The sequence below is a fragment of the Chenopodium album genome, chromosome 14 (assembly GCF_948465745.1).
Source record: "Chenopodium album chromosome 14, dcCheAlbu1.1, whole genome shotgun sequence".
NCBI lineage: Eukaryota > Viridiplantae > Streptophyta > Magnoliopsida > Caryophyllales > Amaranthaceae > Chenopodium > Chenopodium album.
In genome coordinates, this window is record NC_137847.1 from 2,931,616 (window position 1) to 2,952,270 (window position 20,655).

General features: G+C 33.0%; 3 protein-coding genes and 1 pseudogene across 3 annotated transcripts; 3 read left to right on the forward strand and 1 right to left on the reverse strand.

The window, feature by feature from the left end:
• The first annotated feature begins 2,319 nt into the window (after window positions 1-2,319).
• On the forward strand, window positions 2,320-8,481 carry LOC145579851 (aldehyde dehydrogenase family 2 member C4-like). The gene is made up of 9 exons (XM_081637135.1): window positions 2,320-2,527; window positions 4,222-4,364; window positions 6,118-6,501; window positions 6,649-6,738; window positions 6,828-7,001; window positions 7,098-7,235; window positions 7,350-7,487; window positions 7,587-7,648; window positions 7,797-8,481. The coding sequence occupies exons 1-9, from the start codon at window positions 2,422-2,424 to the stop codon at window positions 8,068-8,070; spliced, it is 1,509 nt and encodes a 502-aa protein (XP_081493261.1). The 5' UTR covers window positions 2,320-2,421; the 3' UTR covers window positions 8,071-8,481.
• Window positions 8,482-9,194: 713 nt separating this feature from the next.
• On the forward strand, window positions 9,195-12,196 carry LOC145578565 (aldehyde dehydrogenase family 2 member C4-like). Its single transcript, XM_081635868.1, has 9 exons — window positions 9,195-9,336; window positions 9,713-9,855; window positions 9,941-10,324; window positions 10,580-10,669; window positions 10,757-10,930; window positions 11,020-11,157; window positions 11,282-11,419; window positions 11,608-11,669; window positions 11,759-12,196. Exons 1-9 carry the CDS (start codon window positions 9,231-9,233, stop codon window positions 12,030-12,032), a joined length of 1,509 nt encoding a protein of 502 aa, XP_081491994.1. The 5' UTR covers window positions 9,195-9,230; the 3' UTR covers window positions 12,033-12,196.
• A 2,032-nt stretch (window positions 12,197-14,228) lies between these two features.
• LOC145579716 (aldehyde dehydrogenase family 2 member C4-like) lies at window positions 14,229-17,930 on the forward strand. The gene is made up of 9 exons (XM_081636950.1): window positions 14,229-14,334; window positions 14,469-14,611; window positions 15,119-15,502; window positions 16,002-16,091; window positions 16,417-16,590; window positions 16,745-16,882; window positions 17,133-17,270; window positions 17,389-17,450; window positions 17,629-17,930. Exons 1-9 carry the CDS (start codon window positions 14,229-14,231, stop codon window positions 17,900-17,902), a joined length of 1,509 nt encoding a protein of 502 aa, XP_081493076.1. The 3' UTR covers window positions 17,903-17,930.
• A 1,787-nt stretch (window positions 17,931-19,717) lies between these two features.
• On the reverse strand, window positions 19,718-20,334 carry LOC145578566 (multiprotein-bridging factor 1c pseudogene; annotated as a pseudogene).
• Between the last annotated feature and the right edge of the window lie 321 nt (window positions 20,335-20,655).

The following is a 20,655-nucleotide window of genomic DNA, read 5'->3' on the forward strand; positions in this document are numbered from 1 at the left end:
TAATTTGTACATTTAAAAAAAAAAATGGCTATTATTCATGAATATAATATAAGTATTACATACAAAAAAATATTTAATTTGTAATTTTCAAAATTTTTTTACTTTCATCAAAATTATGATATAGTATCGTACCTGTTTAACGTTGTCTAATACATAGTTTATTTTAAGAGGTCATTTATTAGTTAGCTATTTAAAATTATTTCAATTTCTTACTATAAATTGATAGTTGTAATGTAGAAGCTTCTAATATATTAAATTTCAAAAATATTAAATATGATAGTTCCAAAAAAAAAAAGTGACATCATCATTGTATTTAGGCGGGAAATTTTTTATTAGGAGAGCGACACATGGACAGTGGTGATGTCAACATACTTTGTTTTAGTAATAGTTAATAAAAATTGAAAATTAAATTAGGATAATGGAAAAATATTTAAGTACTCTTAACCTTTTCTTTTCTATTCTTTCCCTTTCAACTAGGGTTAAAAACTGTCTTTAATCTTTCAATATCCTCAATTCTTATATTATTCCTCTTGTTAATATAATAGAATGATTAGGCCATTTTTTTTTTTTAAATTCCTGCTATGATCCTATCACATGTAAAAATAAGTTGTATTCTATATGAAAGCACCAAAATTTTGTTAATTTTTAGGTGCTATCACATGTAAAAATAAGTTGTATTCTATATGTAAGCATCAAATCTATGTAAATAAGGAGATAATATCAAAATAAATAAATAAATAACTTCCTTCTATTTTCTTCCTAAAATTTGTATCTCTTCCTCATGTTTCAATATTTGTGGAAAGGAGGAAGTATAATAGATAAATTGTATATGATATTATCTTCAAAATCTCGTAGAATATTTGATAATCATATTAATTTCTAACCTAAGACTCATTGTATTAAGAGGATGTTTCCAGGGTTTTACGATAATTAGATGAAAATAAGTCACAAAAATCTCATCTTCTCCCTATTACCAAACATTGTATGTACATAGTATAGATTAAGTTGACAAGACAAGTTCAAATTTTTAAGATTTACACTATATCTATAACAACTAATTAGGTGAATTATCCATCAATTAACCATTTAACCCCACAAACAAACATCTTTATAAATAATTTATCAAATAATTAAATCCAAAAATTTAATTCTTTAATTTTAGCTTTAATGTAGCTAATTAATAATCATGAATAATACTTAATTGTAGATTGGAATAGAGAATAAAAAAAGTTTATGAATACTTTTATTTGTATTTGCTGGAAAGTTCATGTATAGAAGTTGTACAACTTTCAAAGACTTTTTTTTTTTTCCTCTCTCTCTCAATAATTTTTAAGCCCAAAGCAATAGTTCAAAATGGGCCAACAATTTTTCCATAGGGTAGGCCCTGCCCGGCCCATGATGAAGTGTAGGATAATCAATTAACCAAATCGAGTTACATGCATTGAAAGTTGCATTGGTATTTTTCCTAAGAGATGGCTTAAAAATAAACGGTTGCATTATTAAGGCATCACACTTATTCAAACAAGTGTAGCTTCCGTCGAATTTTCTCGCTCACTGCATTCATGTTCCCCGTGTCATGCCTCATTTTTAGCTCCATCATGGTCATCACTGCACATTTTGGATAATTGCACATTTGCACAAACGTACATTTTACAAGTCCACGACCCCATGTAGTACTCCTTACTTACAATTTTGACAATTATGCATACGCCCTACTATCAAAACCTCCGTGAAAGGGGGTAATTTAAAAGGAAAAATGATGTAAGCCAAGTTAATGAACTACAAGGAGGTTAATAGAGTATATAAATCGATCTTGGACTTCAACTCTCATGTTAAGTTTTTGATTTAGTTGATTATCTAACATAACATTAAGAGCCAACGTGACAATCATGTGAGGTAGATAGACTCACAATTTCTACCATAGGCCGCCCAAACTCCATCAGTCCAACACTTCATTGGTAGTGTGACATATTTTATAAAAGTGAAACAAATATTAGGACTTTGACAAGTTGTGAGGCAGGTACAATATAAACAAAAAAAAAAAAAAAATTGTAACAATTGTGAAGTGAGGCAGGTCCATCTAAGATCTAACAGACTAACAAATCTTATTAAATGTATTGTTTTGTGTTTGAAAAATAAAGACAAAATGAGTTAAGGAAATCTTGTTTGGTAGTAATCAATTCACTATGATATTGTTTTTAATAATAAAAAAAACATCAATAATATAGCATTTTTATAGCAAAATTAGTAAGCATCAGATACGGTGTACAAAGAGCACACGTATATAATGATGTAACATTATTAACCAAAATCAAAATTAGTGAAGCTTATAAGAGTTCACATTAACTAGGAGTATTCCAAAACAGAGGAAAAAACAGAGTATTTAGAGAGAGAAACAAATACATAGAGAGAGAAAGAAAGATGAGTACTAAAACTAATGGAAGCTTAAAATCAACCTCCTCAAAAATCCCAGATATTAAGTTTACTAAGCTGTTCATCAATGGAGAATTCATCGACGCCATTTCAGGTTCGTCTTCTTAACCTCTTTAATTAATCACGAATTTTTATTTAGTTTGTCTCTAAAAGTTTATCCATGTCTTATTAAAAAACGGAGAAAGTATTATTCATTGTTAATTTAGTACGGAGTATGCATTTTTTTTGTATGTTGGAATATGGTAAACATATATGTCACGACCTCACATCTCCAACTTGTATCAATATTTATTCGAGGAATACTTTTTTCTTTAAATAGATAATTAACAATTTGAGAATTAGTTCTTAATCTTATTTACTTTTTGAAGAATGGTTCTTAATCTCTTCAATTATTCATTGAGATGCCAAATTCGTTTCGCCCTTCAATGAGATTGAGAATTTACACAATAATACAAGTTAGAGTATATTATTATATCATTGTATAGCCTTGGAATGACCTCTAATAATTCTACTTTTGTTTATTTTCGGTTTTTTTTTATATCATCTTACTTGAAATCTATTCTAAAAAAAAAAAAAATAATAATAAATAAATAAAAGAAAGAAGATTATTCTTTAGGAAGGGTTAATTATTGTGGTAGATGCCGTATGGCAATAATAATTCGAAATGTCTTTAGATTTCAAGCTAAATAAATCAATCAATTTCAAAATTATTGGATCTTTATTTTTGGAGAAAAATTTATTGGATCCTTAAATGATACGGAGTAGGAAGAAAATTAAAACCAACCAATTAAAGACGGAGTAAATTCAAAGGTGGACCATTGAGAAAATGAGCATAATACTTGTCATAGTAGACAAATAGAGTGGACAAATCTAATTTTATTTATTTCCTATAATACGTAATTTATATGATAGTTAAGGTTATCTCTTTTTGTATGTGGTTTATTAATTATTTAAAAAAAATAATTCTAAATAGATTCATGTGGTATTTATAGACCCACACCCACACAATTAACGATGACGTTAAATATAATTAGATTTTAACCTACTCCTAAAAATGACAATGATTTTTGCATAAATTAGTAGAGTTACCAATTATCGTTAAAACTAGCTAGTAGTAGTAGTAGCTAGAAGTGGTTTAGCTGATCTGCCCCAATTATGAATTTATATTAGGTCTTGAAAGGGAAAGGCTTTGGAGCGTGCAATTATTCCAATTACTAATTAATTTAACCCGTCCACTTTGTATATAGAGGTTTGAGGTTTGAATCTAGATGCTTGTCTCCTAAGTCTAAATGTCTAACTCAACAAACTCGTGAATATTACACCAAAAAATCATAAGTAAGGTTTGGGTAAGGGTCTTTGATGACTTTATACTTTATAGATTAGGTTTAATAACACAATTCTTGGCCTTATTTGATACGGTGTATGAGATGATAACAAGATTGAATTGGATTAAAAAATGACTTTGACTTCAGGATAAAAAGTTCCCTTAACACCTTGGTCCCAATGTATTATCTCTTCTTTTCAACCATCGTTTTCTTCAAATAACAAAGACCTTAGCTTTTACAAAGAATCCAACAAAAAAATGGTAAACCTTGAAGATAAAATTTAAAAGTCAGAATTGTACAATTCAAATCAAGTCCACTATTGTTAGTTGGTAGCATTGACAAATTAAATTTTACCAATGTGATAAGATGGAAGTGACAATTTCGTTGTTTATTTTAAAATCGCGTTCATGTGACATGTTTAAATAGTAATCGGGGAGGTATTTACGAATGTGAAAAAATGCAGGAAAAACGTTTGAAACAATAGATCCAAGAAATGGAGAAGTGGTAGCGAAGATAGCCGAAGGAGACAAGGAAGACATAGATTTAGCTGTCAAGGCTGCCCGTGATGCATTCGACCATGGCCCCTGGCCTCGTATGTCTGGTCATGTAAGTCCTACCATACATATATAACACTCATATAGTAATAACATACATACAAAAATATGTCTTGTGCTCTTTAATTTCTTTTGTCAATTTGGGTATTCAAGTCGGGTTTGGGTCGAGTTAAATCAGGTTTCGGGTTGAATTAGGATCAGGTTATGTCGGGTCAATCTAGTCTCAGATTAGGTTCAAGTTCAGGTCGGGTCAATTTCGGTTTAGATTATTTCAGATCATTTACCTTTTCGGGAATAGGTCGGGTTCGATTCGAGTCAAATTCAGATCGGGTTCAATTTCAGGTTCGGGTTGTGTTGAGTCGAGTTTGGGCGGGTTAATAGATGATACATTCGGGTTCGAGTTAGGGTTGGGTTAGATAATTATTTGGTCGGATAATCTTAAAGGTAGATCATTCTTGGTTTTGGTTCAAGTTCATTTCGAATAAATATCGATGTGGTTAAGCTGAACTTATATAATTACGCCTTTTATAATTTGATCAAACATTATCAAGATTTTATTAAGCCTATATGCAAAGTAATAGAGAACAAAAGCTATATAAGCTGAACAAATTGTACCAATATTTTGTTAAGGATTGAGGGTTTACAGAAGTGTACCAGCTGAACGAAAGGTGTATAAAATTCTATTAAACCTTTCATGACTCGGGTCAATAAACAGGTTGTGTTGGGTTAAAATCGTTTTCAAATTTTAATCGGGTCGGGTACTAATTCGGGTTCTGATTGTTGTTGGGTCGGATTAAATCGGTTGACGGTTACTATCAGATCAGGTGTAGGTTCGGGTTTAGGTCATAAAGTATTGGATCAAATCGATTGTCGATTAACATCGGGTCGATTCAGGTCGGGTTACAGGTCACTAGTTTCACCCCATTATTCGGGTACAGATCAGGTTCAGATCATTGCCGATTCAGGTCGGGTTCTTGAGTCGGGTCAGTTTTTGACAGCTCTACTTATCATATTACAATAATTTCTTTTGTCGCACCTCCTAAATTATCATACTCCTATAATTGTTGACCTTTCTCCTACAGGATTCTATCTTGGAAATATAGAGTATTTCCTTTGATGAGGTTTTAAAATAACTAAGATTGTGGTTTTAGTGTCACGTTTGCTAATGTACAACATTTATTGTTAATGTTTTAAATTGTTTATTACTAACTGAATAAGCGGAAAAAAAATAGTAAAAAAAAATTAAGTTAAAATTAGTGGAATAATATAAAATTCAAACTGTTGTGCATATTCCAAAAGATAGTGAGTATAAATATACAGCTGTAAATTGTAATTGGATACCATAATCTCTCATGCCCCACCGGCCACCCCCCTCCCCCAATAAGTATTTTTACATGGAAATGGCTAAATGATAGTCAAATAATAGGTGCCTAGGATTCAATTAAGTTAAGTAAGATTTATTTTTTCAACAACTTTCATCAAATTGACAATAATACAGTATAAGATACGTGAGATTGAAGTAAAGGATTAAGCCCCTCATAAAGTAAAGGTTAAAGACATGAAATGTGATCAAAGAAGAGAATAAGACTGATGAATAGTATATGCAACAATTTACAAGTGAATACTTTTAGAGCATGTTTGGTATAATTTTTTTTATTCGACTTTTTAATAGCATGTATGCTCACATAGTCACATATACTACGTGTCTACGTATCATATATATGGACGAAATTCATGTAATAATTAATGTACAATTACATACTCTGGCATTAAGACATTAACTAATTTGTGGTACTTAAATGAAGGCAAGGGGAAGGTTGATGATAAAATATGCAGAGTTAGTAGAGGAACATGCCGAAGAATTGGCAGCATTGGATGCAATTGATGCAGGGAAGCTATTTGGCATGGGAAAATTGATAGACATCCCTAGTGGTGCAAGTAATCTAAGGTACTATGCAGGAGCAGCCGATAAAATCCATGGTGAGACATTGAAGATGTCACGTGAGTTGCAGGGGTACACTCTACGCGAGCCTGTAGGAGTTGTAGGCCACATTATACCATGGAATTTTCCAACAAGTATGTATTTCATGAAGGTGGCTCCTTCCTTGGCTGCTGGCTGCACCATGGTGGTCAAACCGGCTGAGCAAACCCCCCTCTCGGCTTTGTTCTATGCTCACCTCTCCAAGTTGGTACGTTTTTTACAAGAAATTATGTTCTAATAAGGGATTCTAATAAGTATGTTTTGCACATCATCTTCAAATCTTGATACTTGACATGGTTATATACATACTTTGTGCACTAATAAACTGATTACTAATAAATATTTCTTGAATTAGGCTGGTATTCCTGATGGAGTCATTAATGTGGTCACCGGATTTGGACCGACTGCTGGTGCTGCCATAGCATCCCATATGGACATTGACAAAGTAAGTTTAAGTTTGATGAAGTTATTACCAATGTCGAAAATTTTACTTGGTAAAAACCTTGATGTTAATTTGAATGTTCCTTTATACAGGTTAGTTTTACAGGGTCTACAGAAGTGGGACGACTAGTAATGCAAGCAGCAGCAATGAGCAATTTAAAGCAAGTTTCCCTTGAATTAGGAGGAAAATCCCCTGTTATGATTTTCGATGATGCTGATGTTGATGTTGCTGCTGATCTTGCCCTCCGCGGCATTTGCTATAACAAGGTAAATGTGTTTTGTAGCTTTTTTTTTTTTTTTTTTTTGTTCATAATGATCTACGTACCTATCCTTAGCTTGATCCTATTTTTGTTTCTCTTGCAGGGAGAGATTTGTGTAGCTGGCTCTCGAGTTTTTGTTCAAGAAGGTATTCATGATGCAGTAGTCCAGAAATTGGCAGAGAAGGCTAAGAATTGGATTGTGGGAGACCCCTTTGATGACAATGTTCATCAAGGACCACAGGTGCAATTTACATAAAATTTTGTTCATATGCATCAGTTCTTTGACCAATAGTTCAATGTCAAATTTTGTGTCAGTATACTAATCGTTTGATGTTTATAATGTATCGTCGTATAGGTTGACAAGAAGCAATTTGAGAAAATACTTTCGTACATAGAGCATGGGAAGCGAGAAGGAGCTAGCTTGTTATGTGGTGGTAGTCGACATGGAGACAAGGGTTACTTCATTCAGCCTACCATATTTACAAATGTTCAGGTAACTTATTAACCTTACTCTGTATAAACAAGTCAATGCATCTATTGTTGCTTATAGAACAAGGAAATACGATTTCTGATTATGTGTTTGAATGTCTAGGACAATATGGTGATAGCTAAGGAGGAGATATTCGGGCCTGTCATGTCATTGTTAAAATTCAAGTAAGTTTTATCTTACTGATTGAAACTCTTAAACAATTAGTCCTTTCTTAAGTGTTGATATTAGGCATTTGGTGATAGCTAAATGAACAAGGTCATAAGCTATCGCGACTAAACTTATATTCTTGTGGCCTATACTACCAAACTGCAGGACTATCGAGGAGGCAATAGAGAGAGCAAATAGCACACAATACGGGCTAGCAGCAGGGATAGTGACTAAAAACATCGACATAGCAAATACAGTGTCAAGATCGATCAGAGCCGGAGTAATATGGATCAACTGTTATTTTGCATTTGATCTTGATTGTCCTTATGGTGGGTACAAAATGAGTGGATTTGGCAGAGATTTAGGGATGGAAGCTTTGTACAAGTATACCAATGTCAAGGCTGTTGTAACCCCTATTTACAACTCTCCTTGGCTATAAATTTTACACGACGAAAAATAAACACCTTTTATATACAACTAGGGGGGATAAATTGAGGGATTGACTAATAAAACTTTAGCTTCTTTGTAATACTTGGCTTATTAGGGCAATTTCCCCGGGTAAAAAAAAAAAAAGTTATAGGCTTTTATAAGTTTGTTCTTGAGAGAGTTATGGTACACAAATAATGGTGAATTAATTTCTTGTGTAATGCAGTATCAACAAGTTTGTGCATTTGTGCTCGTAGTTATATATGTATAATGTATGAATACTACATAATTGATAATTGTATCGTAGTTCATCAATATAAGTTTATGTACTTGTTTCTCTTTCTCTGTAACTAACAAATGTATCAATTTTTCTCCATAGTTTTGATGTGATTTAATTATGAATTGAAACTATTTGAAATGATATACTACGGTGGCATGATGCACATATTATAAGTTGATTTGTCAAACGTGATCTAACCAAGTTCGATTCAAGTCATTAATTGAAGCATAATTCAGTTTGGATTAGATTAATATAAACACCCAAAAAATAAGCTAAGTAACAAATTTCTAGTCATAAGATACATACACTTGTGGGAAATCAGTCGAGCTTAATAATAAGGATAAATTTGATAAAATGTTCTACTACATAGTACTTTTGTTTCTTATTAATTGCAACAAAAGGATAGTATTACTTGCGATATATAATAAATTCATTTGTTGCAACTTCCGAGAGTAACTTCACATTTGAAAAGACAACCTCCGAAATCGTGTTTGTCTAATTTTGTATAAGAATATGACGACTAGATGTTTTAATTTCCTGAGTCATAGTTCTAATATAAGTTTATTCTGTGTAATGTTATGATATGTACTACAACTACTACCAGCCTTACTATAAATGGGACAAGGCCTTTAAGCCACTAATATAATCTATCCTTTAATATGTGTTACGACTTACCCTTACGAGTAAAAAACAGAAACACACACTTGCATTGCATGCAGAAAGCTTATCTTTTCGCTCTATTTTGTTTCATTTCGCTCTATATTACGAAATATTTCGTAATATTCATTTCATTGATCAAATTATATGTACAAATAAAATAAAAAAAAAATAAAAAAAAAAAAGGCTAAGACCAAAATATAGTGGTGAAGAATTAGACGTTAGAGAGTGAGAAAATGGGAGATTATGTATCAAATGGAAGCTCAAATTCGTGCGTTAAAATCCCAGAAATTAAGTTTACTAAGCTCTTCATCAATGGAGAATTTGTGGAATCCTTTTCAGGTCATTTAATTCCTAGTTTCCTACATACCATATTTTTGTTTTCAGTTATCTATGATTATCAATCTTTATTTATTCTTGAAAATTTTCTATTGGATACTTTGTATGCATACATATTAATCTCTAATTAGTTAGTTTGTCAATAAATTTGTTGAAAATCATATTAGTCTCACTTGTAAATGTCACGCATTAGAGAAAAATGAGAGATTATTCCACTTTATGATGGAGGAATTATTCCTACTATCGCCTTAATTGTGAACCAAACTTTCCTCCTTGATAGCTGCATGTGGAAAGTCGTGTTTGTGTTTGGTCTCATGTCAATTTCCTGCTGTGAAGTTTCGGTTGTGTTCAACTAATTAATATATAAAAAAAATTACAGGAAAAACCTTAGAGACAATTGATCCAAGAAACGGTGAAATGATAGCAAAAGTGGCTGAAGGAGATAAAGAAGATGTTGATTTGGCCGTAAAGGCTGCTCGAAAAGCCTTCGATCACGGGCTTTGGCCTCGTATGTCCGGATATGTTAGTATGCTTAAAGAACATACAGTAGTAGTTAATTAATTCTAATCTTATATATGTAACAATGTAACATGATGATTTGATTTAGGAAAGGGGAAGGGTAATGATGAAATTTGCTGACTTAATCGAGGAGCATGTGGAAGAACTTGCTGCATTAGATACAATTGATGCAGGAAAACTCTTTGGAGCAGGGAAGGCCCACGACATCCCTGGAGCAGCTCGCTGCCTACGATACTATGCAGGAGCCGCGGATAAAATCCATGGTGAGACATTAAAGATGTCGCGTTCTATGCAGGGGTACACCCTAAGGGAGCCTATAGGTGTTGTTGGCCATATCATTCCATGGAATTTTCCGACTACTATGTTTTTTCTCAAGGTGGCTCCTTCGTTAGCTGCTGGCTGTACTATGGTGGTTAAGCCTTCTGAGAAAACTCCTCTCTCCGCTCTTTACTATGCTCATCTTTCCAAGTTGGTAAGCCAATAACATATACTTCAATTCGTATTATGTATCATGTATGAGACTACACACTGCTTTTTAATTGGTCACAAATAAAAAGGTAGTAATGTAAACGGAATTTGATTTAGGACATACTGAGGTCTTGAGACATTACCAACTAAGCTAGGTGATGTTTACAAAACGAAACAACTTTAACTGAATTAATACTTGATGAGCTAGTGTTCTGTTATTTTTCTCTGTTTTGTGTTTATTTGGTATGTTGTTGAGTAGGCTGGTGTACCGGAGGGAGTGCTAAATGTTGTAAATGGGTATGGACATACTGCCGGAGCTGCAATATCATCACATATGGACGTCGATAAAGTATGTACAATTTGATTATTAGATACTTACTAATGCATATATGTCAAATTGTGAGAAAATGGCTGATTTTTATTTTACTATGTTCAGTTAAGTTTTACAGGATCTCCAGAAGTAGGGCGCCTTGTAATGCAAGCTGCTGCAACAAGCAACTTAAAACCTGTTACCCTGGAACTTGGAGGGAAATCGCCTCTCATCATTTTCGATGATGCTGATATTGATGCTGCAACTGACCTTGCTCTTCAGGGCTGCCTCTACAATAAGGCATAATATTCTAAGAAATGTTGATTTATGAAAGTGGTTGTCCTGCTTTTCTTACCAATGATTTTAAGTATGTTTTCATCTTTGTTTAGGGTGAAATTTGCGTGGCAGGATCCCGTGTTCTTGTTCAAGAAGGGATGTACGAGGAAATGAAAAGAAAACTAGCAGAAAAGGCTAAATCTTGGGTTGTTGGTGATCCATTTCACCCTAATGTTCAACAAGGACCTCAGGTGACTTGTTTTGCATCGATCATTCATTCATTCCTACACTATTACTAGCTCCGTGTTGCCATATACTCGGTTCCTATGGAGATTTTGATTACATACCAATAAGGTACTTTTTACCACATTGTAGGTTGACAAGAAGCAATTTGAGAGAGTACTTTCATATATCAAGAGAGGTAAAGAAGAAGGCGCTGATTTATTAGTTGGAGGCGAGCCATGTGGTGAAAAGGGATACTATATTGCCCCAACAATATTCTCTGATGTCAAGGTAACTTTGCTAAGCTAGCTAACTACGTCAAGTAATTGTGTCGCAAACCAAACATATACATACACTAAAGTATTACTAATAGGGTCCATTCCAATATGTTGTGATGAGCATATATTTGTTGCAAGGTCTTAGCATATTAGTGCATAAATTTATGAGTTTAGTCTCTAATTTAATCACAATTTTTGCAGGACGGTATGCAGATAGCAATGGATGAAATTTTCGGGCCTGTAATGTCTTTGATGAAGTTCAAGTGAGTTTAGTAAATGAGTTTCCAAAGGTTTACACATCTTAATTAAAAAGGTGACACCTTAATCATTGTTTTCTTGTGAAAAATTGCAGGACTGTAGATGATGCAATACAAAGAGCAAATGCTACAAGGTATGGGTTAGCAGCTGGGATCATGACAAAGAATATAGACATTGCTAACACAGTTTCACGGTCAATTCGTGCTGGTACCATTTGGATCAATTGCTTCTTTGGTTTCGATTGTGATGCTCCGACAGGCGGGTATAAAATGAGTGGCTTTGGGAGAGAATCAGGACTCGATGGCTTATATATGTACACTCAAGTCAAATCTGTTGTCACCCCTCTTCACAACTCCTCTTGGCTGTAAAACAACATGATTAATAAATAAGGTTTTTATCAATGACAATTGAAGAGCTTGCATTTTTTTTATTTTTTTTTTAATTTTTTTTTTTTTTTTTTAATTGGTGATTTCATCATTGCATGCGTGTGAAATATAATCAATGGTGTAACTAATAAGAGGCATGGGTGACACATGCGTCACCAAAATATAAATTTTTGTTCAAGTCAATTGCGTGCTTTACTAAAATACGAAGTGTATACGAGTAATACTTGTAACTAAATTGTATAATCACATGGAAAAGACTCAAAAGAGTCCTAAATGCATAATACCATGACTTTGGTTGATTCCTCAATAGTCAATAGTCAATACTACCATAATACCATCACTATATGCATACAGCATACAAATATACAATGCCAAAGCAATGATATATAAAGTATAAAAATAAAAAAAATAAACAATTCTTAAATTAAAATAATATGTACTACATACTACATTAATCAACTAAGCAAAGTTCTTATATTGTAAATAAAAGTACTTGATTATACTCCATTCCTATACTTTAAAGTCATAGTATTGGTGATAAACACTGTCTTAAGCTTATTGTGATGCATGGCGTTGAGGAGAATCAAACATTATTATGTATATTTGGATCTACTAGCACAAATTATTACAAGAATATAGTTTGGTAATTTGTCCTTTTCATTCATTAAAATTAGCTACCATCCAGAATGAAGTGATTACAAGCTGGGAATATGTATTGTAGTGATGTTTGTTACATATGGCCTCATAACAGTATATATCTATCGTCATAACAGTACTCTGTATAATGTATATAAATTGTCACTATATACATTATATGTTACTATAATCATTATATTTTGGTTGTTGGCACTAGAAAAGATTAATAACTTTTTTTACAGGTAATAATTAATGAATTGAGGGAGAAAATAAGCTATAAATTAAGGTTGTAAATGGCTAACCTATTCCGCTCACTTTACATATAAATTCATCTAAGATAAGTTCAGGAAATTAAAAAAAAAATTAATAAATTATAAATATTATTAATCAAATTTAATTAACAATTTAAATAATTTTTGATAAAGTCTAATAAATTTTGATAAATTACGATAAGTTCAAATAAATTAAGATAAATTCTAATAAACTGAATTATAGTGAATAAAACACATGCATGATCTACGGTTGATTTCCAGAGGTATAAATGCAAAAGTCAACTCATTGACTGTTTGTATCTTAGCTTACAAATAAGTAATTATGTAGTACTACACTATTACGTATTAATTTTATTAATTTGATGATATTCTATATATATGATCATACTAAAAAAAAAATGTTAATATATCTATATATATGATCATACTAAAAAAAAAAAATGCTTTCGGTTATCTTCATGGAGGTCATATCATAGGCATCAACTTCATTAATTTTGACTAAGTAACTAATATATCCCTTTCCAATCAAATAAGCCTTATGTATTCATACAATCATACAATTATTGATTTAACTTTTATTAGAAGTACAAGTTCATATCTCTTAGCATAATGTACCAATATTATAAACATTAAATTTGATAATTTTAAGATAAAATTACACGTCGTTTTCAATTTGTTGTATACAAATATGTACTGTTTATGATTTATTATTTTCTAAACGGAATATTATTCATTGCTTAAACTTAGTCATGGGTCCCCCTAACTTTCTAGGGACTACGACGCTCAACAAATCCTAATTAATAATAATATAATTTCGTAACAGAAGCCGAAGTATTGCAACCAAAAGATCGAAATTAGGAATAATTTGTGGTGACCTTATCATGCAAATTGTGACATTATTTTTTATGATAGTTTTTAAATTTAAGGAGGGGCGGTGTTGACTGATTTTAGGCCAGCTTCCTGCTTGAATTATTAGTAGTTTGGATATTATACATGTTATATTTCGGGAAAACTCCTTGGGTTGGAGTGTGTACCATTGAATAATATATATAGTGTTACAATACTAGTCCTAATCTTGTTAGGAAACCTAGTACGATAAGAATACAAACTATATCACAAATATATACAAATATATCCTACTCTGTGACAAATATTATAATAATCCTATAATATCTATCAATACATTATAAAAACAAACTAAGTGGTAGAATTAATAGATCATAAACAAGCAAAGTTATTAGCCTGCACGTAAAATCACAAAGAAATAATTATGGGTGATATATCAAAAGAAAGTTCGGAACCATGCGACTTCAAAATTCCAGAGATCAAATTTACAAAACTTTTTATCAACGGAGAATTTGTTGATACAATTTCCGGTTAGTATGTCTATTATATATTTTTCTCTTAAATTAGAGCTATTATTTTCTTTTACGACTCTCTGTACACCTAAAGTATAAAAGGGTGAAGGTCGGTCCAAGAATGTTGTCGACTAATTAATGATGCTATGTAGGAAAAAGTTTCGAGACGATTGATCCGAGGAATGGTGAAGTGATAGCGAGTGTTGCAGAAGGAGATAAGGAAGATATTGATTTAGCTGTTAAGGTTGCTCGTGAAGCCTTCGACCATGGACCATGGCCTCGTATGTCTGGATATGTAAGTGCTAAAATTTATGATTGACTTTTGATAATACAACACAATAAAGTGCTTGTTTAAAAAGGTTGACTTTTAAGTTATAACCTTTATACTCTGCATATTTAATTTTGCACCTCGTAGTTTTAATTACGGTGGCCTAAATTATTATTCAAAAGTAAGACCTATAGCACTACAAAATTATGTTATGTGGTTTGATTTTGTCATGACATATTTCCCGTAGTAAATAAAAGTGCCGTGTTTACTCTCGTGTTATATGTTCATCAAATTATCTTTAGATATATCAAAATTATTTAATTAAGAAGCATTATAATATGATAATTTGAATTGAACAATACACATGTGGTGCTTAGGTTTTTGCTATTTCATGTCTTGTCACGCCAATTTAAAATAATTTGTGCTTTTTTCTTTCCCTATAACTTTCTGTTTGTTTTATGTCGATTTCAATTGTATTATCATATCATGTCATGTCAGAAATTGTCAGTTCAATTTAAGTTTTAATCTTCTCAGGAAAGGGGAAGGGTGATGATGAAATTTGCGGACCTAATCGAGGAACACGTGGAAGAACTAGCAGCGTTGGATTCAATAGATGCAGGCAAACTCTTTACAATGGGGAAGGTATTGGACATCCCAGGTGCATCTCACTGCTTACGGTACTACGCAGGAGCAGCAGATAAAATCCATGGAGAGACGTTGAAATTGTCACGTGCGATGCAGGGGTACACCCTAAGAGAGCCAATTGGGGTGGTGGGCCACATCATACCATGGAATTACCCAACCACTATGTTTTTCTTAAAGGTGGCTCCAGCCTTAGCGGCTGGGTGCACCATGGTGGTTAAGCCGGCCGAGCAAACCCCGCTTTCGGCTCTTTTTTATGCTCATCTTTCCAAGTTGGTAAGCCAATACCATATAACACTATGTTCTAGTTTGATTATTATTGCTACTACTTTCTTCGCCTTTAGAGATTTGTGTTGTGGTATGGTTAGACCGTCTATACTATATCTCCTAGTTATAGGGCTCTTTATATTAAAACCGTATGTAGAAATAGTACTTTAACTTATAAAAAATGATAATTTAAGGAATTCAAGGTATTTCTAGTTTTAATAATTCTACTTAATTTGTAAAAGTGATTTGAAACGGAAAAAGTAGGAAATATGGAGGTTTATTTGTGCAAACTAAAAAACATGGTGGTTGAATTGTTTTTAGCAAAATTTCTAATAAGTCGTAAGTTGATCACATGAATACATTTCAACTAAAATTTGTTGTCGTAGTATGGTAAACAATTATTATTCATAATTTGTCTCTATCATTTAGATTTATAACAGAATATATATATATATATTTTGTTTTGGTCCTTTTTAATGGGTGGTAATTATAAATGGTAATTAAACAGGCTGGTGTTCCTGATGGAGTGCTAAATGTTGTGAATGGCTATGGAGAAACTGCTGGTGCTGCGCTCGCCTCTCATATGGACATTGACAAAGTATGTAAATATTTCTTCATCATACTCTTCACTCATTCATGTACTAATAATTCTTAGGTAATGTTTGAGTTTTTAATTAATTCTACCTTATTTGAGGATTAATAACTTTAAATGTCACACGATATAATTTTATTGATAAAAAAGGTCTAAATGAATGAAAATGTGCTGTATTAATACTTGAAATTGTCTGCACTTGATATTTCCACAAATTTGTGATTGGTTTTAATATTACGTTCCAATATCTGTACGTGGTACTGAATTGTAACAAGTCGTAGAATGTTTGAAACGATGGATACATAGTGTAATTATTTTCGTAATAATGCAGATAAGCTTCACAGGATCAGCAGAGGTAGGACGCCTTATAATGCAAGCAGCCGCGACAAGCAACTTAAAACCAGTCTCGTTAGAACTTGGAGGAAAATCCCCTCTAATCATTTTTGATGATGCTGATGTTGATGTTGCAGCTGCGCTTGCTCTTCAAGGCTGCATGTTTAATAAGGTACTACATTCACCTAATTATTTTTAATAAACATTGTAATTAATTAATAGATGAACAACTTATCGTCTCAAATGATTAGGAGTTACAAAAATGTTACATTGTTGTTAGTTATTAAAAGTCCTAATTGTAAATTGTACTGTAATAATTATTTCAGGGAGAAATTTGTGTGGCTAGCACTCGTATTCTTGTACAAGAAGGAATTTACGACGAGGTTGCAATGAAATTAACAGAAAAGGCTAAATCTTGGGTTGTTGGTGATCCCTTTGATCCTAAAGTTCAACAAGGACCTCAGGTAATTTTAATACTATATTGCATTGTTTTGTATTATTGTACTATAATATGATCTTTTGAACAAGTAAAAAAACAACTAATTCGCGATAGAGAAAACCGAGTAACATATCATATTGTGAGTGATTAGTTGCATGATCAAACATTTTCTTGTTTTATTTATAGTTTTGATGATTATGTTCTAGAAATTATGATTTCTTATATTCATTAAATAATTTTAATATAGTGATTAAGATTTCTTCTTTATGATGTAGGTTGATAAGAAGCAATTTGAGAGAGTACTTTCTTACATTCAAAAAGGCAAAGAAGAAGGTGCTGAGCTACTAGTTGGTGGTGATCGTCATGGTGAAATGGGATATTATATTTGCCCAACCATATTCTCTGATGTCAAGGTAACATTTTGAGGTTTTTGCATTCTTAATTTATTTAGTAAAAATTATTAAATTAAAAGAATAATTTAGCATAATTACATTAGAGTTTAGTTTCTAATTCTACCTCCAATTTCTTCAGGATGATATGCAAATAGCAACGGATGAAATTTTTGGCCCGGTTATGTCTTTGATGAAGTTCAAGTAAGTTTTATCCCACGTTTCGGCACATAATATTTTTAAATTGTAGGTGTTCATTTAAAAATACGTGTAACATTTGTATTTGGTTGGCTTTTTTAAAAAAATAAAATACGAGTAATATTATATTTGGAACGACTTTTAATTCATTTGATTTTTACATCTTCTTTGTGGCCAATGGCAGAACCGTTGAAGAAGGAATACAAAGAGCAAATGCAACAAGGTATGGATTAGCAGCTGGAATAGTAACCAAGAACATAGACATTGCTAACACAGTCTCACGGTCAATTCGGGCCGGAACCATTTGGATCAATTGCTACTTTGGTTTTGATTATGATGCACCTTTTGGTGGGTACAAAATGAGTGGTTTTGGGAGAGAACATGGACTTGATGGCCTATATATGTACACCCAAGTTAAGTCTGTTGTCACTCCTATTTACAACTCCCCTTGGCTCTAAGCCTCTAAATTATCAATGTGAACCAATTTCGAACTCGAAAAGTTACATGTTTTCTTTTGTTTTTTTTGGTGTTTAGAGAGTCATAAGGGCGGGGTGAGAATCGATCCCATAATCTCCTGAAATCGGGATAGAAGCTCTAACCACTTCAGCTATCCTTCACTCTCACATGTTTTCTTTTGTTTATTTGCATAAATATATTTTTGTTTAACGTTATTGAGTGTTATGTAATTCAGTAATTTGTGGAAATTATGTTGTGTAATTTTTTAACTCTTTTTTTTTTAATTAGGTGTTTATTATTTGCTAAATATGACAATGAACCCATTTATTTTAGTAACTAAAAGCTAAACGCGAGTAATAGAACACATTGACCATGGGTCATTCCACTAGTCTTTACTTCTTTATCATTTTAAGCTCGAATTGCAATAATAAACATTTTTAATACAATACCATTATAGATATGTTGGAAGTTCTTGATATAAAATAAGAGAGTTGGGGAAAAACAAGAGAGAGGGAAAAAACAAATGAAAGGGGAAAATCCCACATTGGTTGGGGGAAAAGGTTTTTCCTTGTTTTTATATTGTAGTGTCTTAGCACTATTTAGTTGAGTGAGTGGGAGGTAAGTGTTACTCCACACATGCGCGCGCGCGTGCCGAGCCAGATCTGGCCTCGGGACTTGGGTCTTGGGGAATAAGATGCGCGGGCGTGGGTCCTTGTTATCTTTTTGGAGAAATTTTATTTCCTTTTCTTTGTTAAACAGAATATTCCTTTTTGTCTGTTGGGATTATTCTTTTCCGATTGTAGCTGACTAATTCAATTCCTTGTCTATTGCTTCTGTTGTTGACTGGCTTAATAAATCTGGTCGTTTTCTTAGCCAGATTCTTTTCTCGTTTTATGCTTCTTGTCTCCCTTCTACTGCCTATATATACTTGTTGCTTTTCCCAGTCAAAAATACAATAACACAATCACTCTTCTCTCTTCTCTAAATTTATCTAAACACGAGTTCTTTATGTTCTGTTTTCTGGGCAAGTATTCTGAGTTCTTTCTCGTTTTATGCTTCTTGTCTCCCTTCTACTGCCTATATATACTTGTTGCTTTTTCCAGTCAAAAATACAATAACACAATCACTCTTCTCTCTTCTCTAAATTTATCTAAACACGAGTTCTTTCTGTTCTATTTTCTGGGCAAGTATTTAGAGTTCCAGTCGGGTTTGTGAGTGCACATAAATTCCGGCGCCATGCTTATCCTGGAGGGCGATCGCTTCTAGTCTACTGCACCGGGAGGTAGCGCGGCATCGTCTTTTAGGTCAGTGGTTCTCCACGACGCGGCTATTGTAACTTTGGTTCACGCATCAAGAGATAAGTAATTTCTTTTTATTTAACAATATATTCATAATTAAGCGAACAAACTATGAACATTTTTATTAGCTTAAGTTCATATTTTTACCCAACTCAATTTAGAAGCAATAAGCCCAAAATTAGAATACGAGGACATTAATAAACATAATTAAATTAGTAATCTAAACTCTAAATGTCCTATTGTTCGGTTCCAATCGAGTTAAATCAGGTCATTATCCATTATACATTTAGTCCATTTTAAAGTCATAATCCATGTTTAATACCCCGTATTAAATTCGAATTTGATCGGATTTCATCATCTATTTTCAGTTCTAATTTGGTCATTTTTTTAAGTCATAATCTATGTTTTAACTCCCCAAATTGTTACGTCATTCAAATCGGATAAGAAAATAAAATGAATTAGTCAATTCAAAATAATAACAGAAACAACAAATTACGAAATTATTTACTTTTCATTGATCACTAGTTACACCATACATAAACCCAAAACTTTTTTAATCACAAAAACAACAAATCATCATCAACTAAAAAACACCAACAACAATCACATCATTTCCCAGATTTTCCCCTAAGTTTAACACCAAGAACTCTCTCCATTTTGGCAAGAACCATATGATTAGGAACAGCTTTACCATTCTCATACTCCTGAACAACCTGAGGTCTTTCATTGATCTGCTTCGCTAACTCAGCTTGACTCATCTTCTTCTCAATCCTCGCCTTCTGAATAGCCAATCTTACTTCAGTCCCCACCTTAGCAAGCGCAGCTGGCTCCGTCTCCTCATCGAGTTTCCGCGCATTAACAGCCGTCGCTGGGGCCTTCTTGTTAGTTCCTGCGACGGCTTTCTTGACGGTTTCGACGGGTTTACCGGAGCGTAGAGCTTGGTTGACCACCTTCGGGTCGCGGAGGTCTTGGGTTTTGGATCGGGTTTTGTGGATGACGACGGGCTCCCAGTCTTGAGAGATCGGGCCGGCTGATCGGGTTGGCATTGCTGTGGAGGATTCTAGAGAGGAGAGAGAATTTGATTTTGAGTGGGATTCTTTGAAGGGATTTTTGAAAGGATTTCGAGGATGGTAAGAGAAACAGATGGTGGGTATTTATAAAGAGAAGGGTGTCTGGAATGTTCTTGGAGAAATGGGGGGAGATTTTTTGATGGATAGAGAGGATGGTAGAAGGTTCTAGGTGGTGGAAAGTCTAGAAGGTGGGATTTTTGTGGGCTGGGTTTTGCTATTTTGGGGAGGTCTCTTCGGGATCAAGTTAAAGGGTAGAACGGGGATTTTTTTTTTTTTTTTTTTTTTGGGAGGTTATGAGTTTTCAAGGTTTTCTTTTTTAAATAAAATGGAAAGGATTACTCCTACTCCTTCAATGGTTCCTATTTACTATGACTGTGTTTGGTAAAC